This window comes from Myxine glutinosa, chromosome 4 (genome assembly GCF_964187855.1).
Source record: "Myxine glutinosa chromosome 4, kmMyxGlut1.1, whole genome shotgun sequence".
Lineage (NCBI taxonomy): Eukaryota > Metazoa > Chordata > Myxini > Myxiniformes > Myxinidae > Myxine > Myxine glutinosa.
In genome coordinates, this window is record NC_136264.1 from 5,911,516 (window position 1) to 5,924,195 (window position 12,680).

Below are 12,680 nucleotides of genomic sequence, written 5' to 3' on the forward strand. Positions count from 1 at the left end.
CCTACACAGGATAGAACTAAAGTCCTCGGTGGCATTTGGACCTACACAGGATAGAACTATAGTCCTCAGTGGCATTTGGACCTACACAGGATATAACTAAAGTCCTCGGTGGCATTTGGACCTACACAGGATAGAACTATAGTCCTCGGTGGCATTTGGACCTATACAGGATATAACTAAAGTCCTCGGTGGCATTTGGACCTACACAGGAAATAACTATAGTCCTCGGTGGCATTTGGACCTACACAGGATAGAACTATAGTCCTCGCTGGCATTTGGACCTACACAGGATAGAACTATAGTCCTCGGTGGCATTTGGACCTACACAGGATAGAACTATAGTCCTCGGTGGCATTTGGACCTATACAGGATATAACTAAAGTTCTCGGTGGCATTTGGACCGACACAGGATAGAACTATAGACCTCGGTGGCATTTGGACCTACACAGGATAGAACTATAGTCCTCGCTGGCATTTGGACCTACACAGGATAGAACTATAGTCCTCGGTGGCATTTGGACCTACACAGGATAGAACTATAGTCCTCGGTGGCATTTGGACCTACACAGGATAGAACTAAAGTCCTCGGTGGCATTTGGACCTACACAGGATAGAACTATAGTCCTCAGTGGCATTTGGACCTACACAGGATAGAACTAAAGTCCTCGGTGGCATTTGGACCTACACAGGATAGAACTAAAGTCCTCGGTGGCATTTGGACCTACACAGGATAGAACTATAGTCCTCAGTGGCATTTGGACCTACACAGGATAGAACTAAAGTCCTCGGTGGCATTTGGACCTATACAGGATAGAACTAAAGTCCTCGGTGGCATTTGGACCAACACAGGAAATAACTATAGTCCTCGGTAGCATTTGGACCTACACAGGATAGAACTAAAGTTCTCGGTGGCATTTGGACCGACACAGGATAGAACTATAGTCCTCGCTGGCATTTGGACCTACACAGGATAGAACTATAGACCTCGGTGGCATTTGGACCTACACAGGATAGAACTATAGTCCTCGCTGGCATTTGGACCTACACAGTACACAGGATAGAACTATAGTCCTCGGTGGCATTTGGACCTACACAGGATAGAACTATAGTCCTCGGTGGCATTTGGACCTACACAGGATAGAACTATAGTCCTCGGTGGCATTTGGACCTACACAGGATAAAACTATAATCCTCGGTGGCATTTGGACCTAGACGGGATAGAACTATATAATCCTCGGTGGCATTTGGATCTACACAGGATAGAACTATAGTCCTCGGTGGCATTTGGACCTACACAGGATAGAACTATAGTCCTCGGTGGCATTTGGACCGACACAGGATAGAACTATAGTCCTCGGTGGCATTTGGACCTACACAGGATAAAACTATAATCCTCGGTGGCATTTGGACCTAGACGGGATAGAACTATATAATCCTCGGTGGCATTTGGATCTACACAGGATAGAACTATAGTCCTCGGTGGCATTTGGACCTACACAGGATAGAACTATAGTCCTCGGTGGCATTTGGACCGACACAGGATAGAACTATAGTCCTCGGTGGTATTTGGACCTACACAGGATAGAACTATAGTCCTCGGTGGCATTTGGACCTACACAGGATAGAACTATAGTCCTCGGTGGCATTTGGACCTACACAGGATAGAACTAAAGTCCTCGGTGGCATTTGGACCTACACAGGATAGAACTATAGTCCTCAGTGGCATTTGTACGTACACAGTGACCTGTAGTTTACGATGGTCTCCCAGGTCTCTGGTTAAAGTCCACACACTTTGAATGCAATTTTTTATATTGTCCTGATATCTGCAATTTAAGATCCTCTTTATTTATTTCATTCCAACAGATACTTCACCATGGAACACTTGTTTTGGTATTTTAAAATCATCCATTCCAACGGGATGAGCAGCGGAATGACGCACTTTAAACAGCAGTGATCGCATGGTCAGCTGGTGACAATACTGGATTATGTCCACAATAGAATTCGAGTACGGTTTGCAGGCGGTCCGTACCATTGGAGTTTTTCTGGTTTAATTTTTTTACATTGTGGCTGCTCAAGTGGATGCAGAAACCAAAACCCACACAGTAGTGATGCTATAGCAAAGCAGCGCTGTACTCTTTCATCTTTGTCGTTTCTGTACTCTGGATTAAATCCTGCCAAATGAAGAACCTGCTTTATAAATTGTATTAGCGATTCCTAGGTCTAGCAAGTTATTGTTGTCACTGTAATGCGCAAAATAGTCTCCAGAAGTACCAATCATATATCTACACTAATTGTTGATAGATATTCAGTGCTTCTTGTGTGGCCTGTGGAAGATTTACAACAAGCAGTGGCACTATTCTTCAAGAGGAGTAATGGACCATAGAAGACTAATGGTTGCTGACACTCCAAAAGTAGACAAACATCCTCAACTCCCCTCAATGTACTTTAGAGATTGCTGGGCCGAGGTGATGGCTTAAAGCCGTGCTCTCGGAGAAGTAAATTTCGTGTCCATCAGACCAACAGTTGCAGAGAGAAAAAAATTCGTACTGATTGAATGAAGCGTTATACTTGTCGAATTATGAGGTCATATCAAAGGCACCGATGATATCATCATTAAAACATCGTATTTCCCATGGGGAGTACTTGCCAATGGAACATGTTTCAATTTTTTCCATGGAGCGGTTTCACAGATATAGAGGTGCAATGTTTTTTCGGTTTTTCCAAGATGGCGCCTGAACCACGACCTATGACGTCATGATTATCATAAAAATATTCTACAGGAGAAGACGCCAATATGGTGAATATTTCGTGTCAATTGGACCAACGGTTGCCGAGAAAATGAATTTTTAAAATGCAGACACGCACGTACGCCACACGTACGCAGCCTAAAGCTTAACCGTGTTTTTCACTTCGTGAGCGCAGGGTAACAGTGATAGTCAGGAAGTACTGAACTAGAGATGTTTTCAGTAATCAGTTGACCAGTATACATTTGCCAAAATCCCTGCCTGCAACTGAGAAAAGTAATATATTCCCATGTTGTTGCATCAATCACTCTTCCTGACCTGCGTTTTATAAATTGTGATTATGATGCCATATGTTGTCCTGCAGAACTTCACCTGCATCTCAGATTTCACAAAATACGGAAAAAATGCCTTTTATTCGACTGTTAATGGCCGCACTTGTAAATTTCAAATGGCAGCTCCAGGAGAGCACTTCCTCGGTACATGGCTTGTGCACGTTTGCATGTGAGGGTGTTGGCTTTACTCAGTTTAGAGCCTCGTCGGTGAATTCGCAGCTCGTCAAAGTGTTCTTACCACCTTCTAACAATGCCAGATCAGAGGACATGCATGCACTTTTTGTTCTCACAATGCCAGATCAGAGGACATGCATGCACTTTTTGTTCTCACAATGCCAGATCAGAGGACATGCATGCACTTTTTGTTCTCACAATGCCAGATCAGAGGACATGCATGCACTTTTTGTTCTCACAATGCCAGATCAGAGGACATGCATGCACTTTTTGTTCTCACAATGCCAGATCAGAGGACATGCATGCTCTTTTTGTTCTCACAATGCCAGATCAGAGGACATGCATGCACTTTTTGTGCTCATAATGCCAGATCAGAGGATGTGCATGCACGTTTTGTTCTCACAATGCCAGATCAGAAGACGTGCATGCACTTTTTGTTCTCATAATGCCAGATCAGAGGACATGCATGCACGTTTTGTTCTCATAATGCCAGATCAGAGGACGTGCATGCACTTTTTGTTCTCACAATGCCAGATCAGAGGACATGCATGCACGTTTTGTTCTCATAATGCCAGATCAGAGGACGTGCATGCACTTTTTGTTCTCACAATGCCAGATCAGAGGACGTGCATGCACTTTTTGTTCTCACAATGCCAGATCAAAGGACATGCATGCACGTTTTGTTCTCATAATGCCAGATCAGAGGACATGCATGCACGTTTTGTTCTCATAATGCCAGATCAGAGGACGTGCATGCACTTTTTGTTCTCACAATGCCAGATCAAAGGACATGCATGCACGTTTTGTTCTCATAATGCCAGATCAGAGGACATGCATGCACGTTTTGTTCTCATAATGCCAGATCAGAGGACATGCATGCACTTTTTGTTCTCACAATGCCAGATCAGAGGACATGCATGCACTTTTTGTTCTCACAATGCCAGATCAGAGGACATGCATGCACTTTTTGTTCTCACAATGCCAGATCAGAGGACATGCATGCACTTTTTGTTCTCACAATGCCAGATCAGAGGACATGCATGCACTTTTTAATGATGAAACACTGCTATGCTATGGGACCATATACTGTTTGGTGTTCAGGCCATCAAAATGGCTTGGCATTGTGGTCGTCAACATACTGCCAAAGCTCTGGTGGCTTTGTTATCCCATCAGGTGTTTTGCAAAAATCCAAGTTTCGATTTCAGCTCACTGCAGGTGATCTTTATGGGAGAGTTTTGCCTTGTGATGACAGCTTGTCATGACAAGCCTTATGAGCAGCTCTTTTGTTCTCTGAAGGGATTGAATGACAGGATGGTATTAAAACCAATCTCGGTGTTTGCGTTCTGCAAGGCCTATTGTATTTCCATCAATTTCAAACAGAGGTGTGTAGAAGTGCCTCTCATTTAACATTTATACTCTCTTTTAGTGTTTCCACTGACTATACACAAAGAATTAAGTTAAGCACCCCTACACAACGAATTAAGGTAAGCACCCCCTAATATATATTCTTTGTGTATATGTATACATTGGCATATATTCTAAGGTATGTGAGATCAAATAATGATTGGTATGACATTAGCAATTATCCATTGATGAAATTGAGTGATCAAAGTGAAAAAAAGTGATTGGTTGAGTCAGTGATCCGATCACGTGGGTCCTACACACGTTATTGACGCAAAGATCGCTAGAGGTCTTCTCAGAACAATGACTGTACGTTAGAAAACATAAACGTCATCCACACTGTCCGTGATGGACCTATAGCTCCATACTTAAATTGAGGTGAAAATATGCCTAAAATTCCCAAAAAATTTCACCTTAAATTATTCAGAATAAAATATTGAAAACGGCATGATTGTTATGTTTTTATGTGACCATAATATCACTTCTCCAGAAAATATAGCAATATCATGGGTATATTACACTGTTTTGACGACAACAAACTTGTAATGTGCGAGGTTGTAAAAAAACGGGGGGGGGGTGCTTAACTTAATTCTTTGTGTATATAATTGCTCTGTGAGTTTTGTTCAAAGTCTATCTTTCGGGATATTGTCCTTCAATCTACTTACGTACAATCATTAATCATTTTCTATTTAGATTGTCTAAAGATTATGAAGCAGCTGTAACACAAATCACACACACACACGCAGACAAAGACACGAGACAATACCACACTACAATTCAGACAAATACAGCCTCTGACCTCAAAGTAGGTGACATGACTTCCAGGGGCACTCTGGGTAATGGTCACACCATCTTATGACTTCGCTTTTATCTCCGCTGTCAGCAGGGAAACCAAGGAGAAACCTCTCCCTCCCCACTACCCCCAAGAAATGGCAAACTGTGGGGTTTATCCATGCTCGATCCTCCAAATGGTGAACGTCACGTCACGCAAGGAAGCGGCACTTACCATTTAAAAGTCTTTGGTAAATTGGCCAGGGTCAAAATCAAGTCGCAATTTTTAAGACGTGAATGATGAAGCACACCCCTCCAAACAATGTTAGATAACTATTTTCTGCTCAAGCAAGTAACAAGCAAGTAACAAGCAAGTAACTTCATGCAAGATAAAAATTAATATTACGAAATTGTCACACGCTCAGAACTGATGCTTCTCAATCCCAAGAATGCCATCACTTTAGAGACATTTGAGAACCTCTTGATGGTCTGTGATCTCTAATGGAACATTTATTTAATTTTCTGTTTGCCAGGACACACAGGCATTTCGATTACTGATGAAAAACCGATCAAAAGAAATCTGCAATTTTAAGAAAGTATTTAAGAAAGTCCCAAAAATAACATCTAACACTTTCTTGTTTCCATCACTGTTCCCAAACCACAGCCTTCACTTCAAATGGGCATCTCGAACAATCAATTTCTAACCAGGTTCTTAAAGATTTTGATTGGATAAGCAACGAAGTTGGACAAAAAAATTCAATTTTAAACGTAGTGAACAGTGAGAAAACAGTGAGAAAAATTTACATAATTTGAATGGAGTATATTGTTTTAAGTACTTGTGGTATATATATATATATACAGACTTGGCATTTAATATGGAATATTTTTTTTGTGGGAGTGAACTTACTTTTCAAGATGGCTTAGAACCAAAAGTTCATTGGAATTATGTCGAAATTATTCTAGATTTTGTTAATGTGACCTTTAAAAGAAACAAAAACCACATTTGACATTTCGAAACAAATAAATTGATCCGTGAAAGTGATGTAAACTGATATCGAACTCAATTCACGGACAGTACTGTGTTAAACTTCTGTACGTTTTCCAGAAGTATCTCTTTATTTTGCACATTATCTAATATTGATAGATAAAGGTGATATAATATAACACATCATGAAACATTTACATTTTGTAGTCCATTGTATAATTTAAATAAACATAAATGCAAATTCCGCATGTGGAAAAAGTAATTACACCCCTACATTTATCACTACTTCAAACACCTAAAATTAGAATCAGGTGCACCAGCTCAGGTACAAATGATTAGAACACCGTCAGAGAGGATCTTGGAGGAACCTGTCTTATTTAAACCTCAGACATTTCGTTTCGTTTGCTCTTTGTTGTTGAAGTGTGCGGCGTCACCATGCCTCGATCAAAAGAGCTCTCTGAGGCCTTCAGAAAGAAGGTTATAGATGCCTACGAGACTGGGGAGGGATTTAAAAAGATCTCCAAACAATTCGAAATCAATCATTCGACTGTCCGGAAGATCATCTACAAGTGGAGAAGATTCCAAACAACTGCCAACTTGTTCAGGCCAGGCCGCCCCAGCAAGTTCAGCCCAAGAGCAGACCGCAAGATGCTGAAAGAAGTCTCTAAGAACCCCAGAATGTCAACACGGGACCTACAGGTAGCTCTTGCCACTGTTGATGTCAAAGTGCACGAGTTCACCATTAGAAAGAGGCTGCAGAAATTTGATCTACATGGGAGGTGTGCCAGGAGGAAACCTTTGCTGTCCAGAAAGAACATCAGGGCAAGACTAAAGTTTGCCAATGAACACCGAGGCAAAGACCAGCACTTCTGGAACAATGTGCTCTGGACAGATGAGTCAAAGGTAGAGCTATTTGGCCACAGTACCAGAAGACATGTTTGGCAAAAACCAAAAACAGCATTTGAACACAAGAACCTGATACCAACTGTAAAGCATGGTGGTGGAAATATTATGGTTTGGGGCAGCTTTGCTGCATCAGGGCCTGGGCAGCTCACCATCATAGAATCAACTGTGAATTCTTCATTGTACCAGACAGTGCTTGAGGATAATGTGAGGCCATCTGTCGGAAAGTTGAAGCTCAACCGAAGGTGGACCTTGCAACATGACAATGACCCTAAACATACCAGTAAATCCACCAAGGAATGGGTGAAAAGAAAGAATTGGAGGGTTCTGGAATGGCCAAGTCAAAGCCCGGATCTAAATCTCATCCAGATGTTGTGGGGGGATTTGAAACGAGCTGTGCATGCAAGAAACCCCTCAAACATCGCACAGCTGAAAGAATTCTGCATGGAGGAGTGGGCAAAAATCTCTCCCAGTCGATGTCAGAGACTGGCAGACAGTTATAAGAAACGCTTACTTGAGGTCGTTTCTGCTAAAGTGGGCAATACCACCTCTTCGAGCCAAGGGTGTACTTACTTTTTCCACATCCGAAATTTGCATTTATGTTTATTTAAATTATACAATGGACTACAAAATGTAAATGTTTCATGATATTTGTTATATTATATCACCTTTATCTATCAATATTGTTGAAATGAAGATCAAATAGCTGTATGTTGAAATATTTTGAAAAAGTCAAAACTTTACATGGGGTGTATTTACTTTTTCACGTGACTGTATATATATATATATACATAGACCCACTCCCCCGTGTGTGTGTGGTCCACCCCCGTGTATGAGTGTGTGTGTGTGACCCACTCCCCCGTGTGTGTGTGACCCACTGCCCCATGTGTGTGTGTGTGTGTGTGTGTGTGTGTGTGTGTGTGTGTGACCACACTCCTCCGTGTGTTTGTGTGACATACTACCCCGTGTGTTGTGTGACACACTCCCCCAGGTGTGTGTGTGTGACCCCACTCCTCCGTGTGTTTGTGTGACATACTACCCCGTGTGTTGTGTGACACACTCCCCCCGTGTGTGTGACCCCACTCCTCCGTGTGTTTGTGTGACACACTACCCCGTGTGTTGTGTTACACACTCCCCCGTGTGTGTGTGTGTGTGTGTGTGTGTGTGTGTGACCCACTCCCCCGTGGGTGATCCACTCCCGGGTGCAATGTGTGTGATGTGGGAGAGATGGGGGCGGGGAGGGAGAGGATTTGAGCTCTTGAAGTCACATTTTACATGAGATGTACTCACACATTTCAAACTGTATTTCCCAAGTGCACGTACATGCATTCACATGTTATCAGAAGTAAATACATTGTGTAGAATACATCATTTGTGGATCTGATAAATTGCCAGTAACCATTTTGTAAAACTGAATGTGCAGCATCAAACTCAAGATGTCCAAATGTCAAACACGTGCATGCCCGTGGGATTCCCACGGGTGACCCCACTAGTATATATATGTATACTCGCCATTAGGCTGTGTATTCTGGGTTTGAATCCCAACACAGCTATAAACTGTCATCCCGGTGTTTCAGAGGCTGGGTGATTCGTCAATTTGTGTACCCCTCGAATGGACGTTAAATGGTTGTCCCATTGCATCTGCCGGCATTAGTTGATGAACATTGAAGATCCCATGGTGTCTTTTGTGAAGAGTAGGCAAGCTATCGCCAGCACCTTTAACAGATTAAAAATTCCTGCTCTAATCTACAGCCATAAAGGCAATGGTAAACAACCCAGTATATCCCATGCAAAGTAAATGCTTCAGCAGCACTGGTGCTCTGTAACAGAATACGATTCATCGGATCAGAGATATATGTTGTCGAAAACCAGTTATCTCACGTTAAAGCAAAATGCCAAACATAATTTGTTTCAGTCGAGGATAGTGTGAAAGAGTCCAAGATGGTCTGCTTTTGTACTTTTTACCTGGTACTAGTGGCTCCAGCAAGTCCAGCATGTCCTCACTCATGTAGACGCCCATCGATTCAGCAACAGCACGAAACAGCTGCTCAGGTACAGATTCATTACCCTGTTCACCAACTGCAGATGTCACCTCATCATGCTGTAGGAGGAAGGTTCAATGCAAGAGAGGAATCGTTTTGTTAATTTTGTGATGCACTGACTTCATGGTTCATCATAGGCCTATAAGCAATATTAGAATGCCTTGGGTGTACTGTCACACTCAAAGCAGGCACTCCCAAAGCAAAACAAAACATTGAAACAGAGGAGAGGTTAAAATAATAATTTTAACGATTGATGCGCGTTTAACAAATGGAAACTTTCTTTCATGCAAATATTAACGTGAACACACAAAAGCATTTTGAAAGCAAAAGCACAGTCCAGCTCCTATCAGGAGGTAAAGTACTGTCAGAACTGTAAAAACAAAGGCTTTAAAACAGCATGTACAGAGCAATCGATCGTCAAATCAAGAAAACTTTCAATGTTCCATTCCCTGAAAAGTCATGGAAGCATGTCCCGGATTGACTGGTCTTGATGACAAAACCCTCATGTAATGACCTGACGATTCCATTTCGTGTGAACATTGAAAATAAGGCAGTCCAAGAAGATCGAGTTTGTTCGCAAAATTTGGAAATTAAAGATCGGCAATAATTACTGGAGTATTGGTCTAAACATGCCAGAAAAACCAAAGTCAACACATCCCTCTCCATTAATTACAAGTAATTACAAGTAATTACAAGTGGATGCTCACCTCCATTCCTTCATCTTTCAATTATTTAATCCCAGCAAACCGACTCCCTTTGTCTATCGCTTAATTCCCCTCCATTATTTCAAGCAATGCCGTTCATAATAACCTCAAACTCCTTTGTCCCATGCACTCCTCCGATACCCTCTACTTTCATCGACCTCATGGAGAGTTAGAAAGACACTAGCAACCAGTGGGCCAAAGGCAAACTTTTTGTTGCGTTGTTTGCAGCTCAATATATTATATTTTGGAATTCTAAGAACAGGGAAACAGATGCAATGAGGTAGCCTTGACGTCAATTGCCGGGGAAGTCAACCACCGAACCTCACAGCCAATCGACAGTGTCTCGGGACTCGTCCGCAACCTATATGGAACATACTTCACGGTTGGTTTGTCTGAGCATTCATTGATAATGTGAATAATGAAAAGATTTTTGTCCTTAACAAATTTCTCTTAACCTTGCACAAGGCAGTGCATTTGGTACCATTTTCAACTTTGTGCAATCCACGGAGGGGTATGATGTAAATGAAGTGTAAATGCACATTCCGCTAGGCTATTTTGAAAGGGCAATCCTTAAATTGTAATTAGGTCAAAACCTTAAAATTAGGTCAAAACCTTAAAATTAGGTCAAAATCTTAAAATTAGGTCGTCAAAAAATGTAAACCACGCACACTTTTTATTCCCATTATTGATGGAAAATCTCGGAAATTGAGAGTGCAGAAGGAAAAAAAAATCTTTTTTTTTAACCGACAGTGGTTTCAAACAAAGCCTGGTGTTGGCTTAGCGGTTAGGGTGCAGGCTTGGCATCCTAGGATCCTGGGTTTGAATCCCGGGCGATCGCTGAATTAACGCCAGGGGGGTTGACTCAGCCTGTCATCCTTCCGAAGTCGGCAAATTGAGTACCAGTTCACTGGTAATTCCCTGTGTGTCGCAAGAGGCGACTAACAGGGTTGGCGGCAGGAAGAGCATCCGGCCATAAAACATTGTCTCAAAAAGGGGACCACGGTGCCCAAAAAAGGCCAACACCCACTCTGTGGGAGAAATGGCCTCTAAAGGTGGTTCTTTGTGGTTTCAAACTCCACGGGGTCAAATAAAGTCGGAACTAGCATAAAAAATTGGGAGCACTAATTGTAGAAACAAACCCCACAAACAAGTATAAGCCTTCTAGCCTTAAGAATATATCTTGCCTTAACCTTGCAATCAACTTTAATGGCATATTATGCATCATGAAGAAACTATTCATTTCATGGCAGGGTCATAATTCGACTGAAAAATACGCAGATACGAAGGAAGACTATTTCAAAACCCATCTTTCTCTCAGCAGCAGCCCTTTTTAGTATGTTACGGGAATTCTATTCGGCAGAGAGCTTTTAAATAATCACTGCTTTGATGGCAAGCCATGGCATGAATATTTTGATCAATCTCAAGAAGCATTTGCTGCCTACCTCAAGCTCGCAAAGACTACAACAGCCTCCGAAGCAACATCTTGGTGTATATTTAAGTGACATTCCGATTCCCAAATCTACTCGACTCACTCTCCCAGCACCACCCTCCCACTCCCACCACGACCATGTATGTTCACAGTTCCCACTCAAGATAACAAATTCCAACCAACGCAGTTCATAATTAGGATTCTCCATGGGACAATAAAAACAAATGGTCATTAACAGTCATCTGACCAAAGTTCAGGCAAAATTTAGCAATGGTTACAATTTAGGAATGATTATGGCTTAAATTTAGGAACTACCTAATAGAAAAAAGGAAGGTGTACATTACTAGATACAAAGTTTCATCAAACTTGCATAAAGGCTGTCAACAGTCATTTATTCAAAGCAATGACCATTTGAGTGAAACAATGCAGCAGGTAATAGATGCCGAAGCCGAAAGAGCAGCACAGGGTGTACCATTTTGGTTCTGGAAGATGACCTCCTTTAACTACAGCAAATAATATCATTGAAGAAATGCTATTTCTGGCCAACTGACATTTGGCCTGGAAACAATAGTTTACAACTCAACAACATGCCATTCTGCCACAATGGCACAACTACAATCAACAAACAAACTACACCACGTGTGAAACCAGGCCTCATGCACAAGTCCTGTCTCCTTCAAAAAGAGAGAAAAGTGTGAAAGCACCAAAGGATGGACACCACATATACAGACTTGCTAGAGAACTTGACAATTATTGGGAATTTTGTTTCAACAAACAGCATTTAGCATAATAAAAGTTTAAATCTAAACCAAACACACTCCAAACAAAAAGGTTCTTGACATATGATGTCTAATCACACATTTAGAATGTCGATAAACCTGATTTACATGCTTTAATAACTTATTTTATCCACAATTCTTATTGCAATTTACTAGACATTTACTAGACAGATATGAGGACAAAAAAGGGCTAAATGACACGTGTATATATATACAGGGTGAGTCAAAAGTAGCGCCCGATTTCTGTTTATATATATATATATATATATATATATATATATATATATATATATCCACGATATCCATTTTTCCGTTCTCCAACCTATAGCTTTGTCTTTAAAAACAACGTTTCGGCCAGCAACCCAGCGTGCACCGAGCCTCCACTGGCCTTCATCAAGAGAAGTTCCCTTGTTCAC

At 41.6% G+C, this 12,680-nt stretch overlaps 1 protein-coding gene across 5 annotated transcripts in view; it reads right to left on the reverse strand.

Moving 5' to 3' along the window:
* Nucleotides 1-12,680, reverse strand: part of LOC137424380 (progesterone receptor) — a 411,636-nt gene that overhangs the window by 307,329 nt on the left and 91,627 nt on the right. For all 5 annotated transcript variants that reach the window (XM_078775389.1, XM_078775387.1, XM_078775391.1 and 2 more), the window contains one exon: nt 9,276-9,411. In XM_078775389.1, the coding sequence (XP_078631515.1) occupies nt 9,276-9,411 (136 nt within the window). The remainder of the gene's footprint in view (nt 1-9,275; nt 9,412-12,680) is intronic.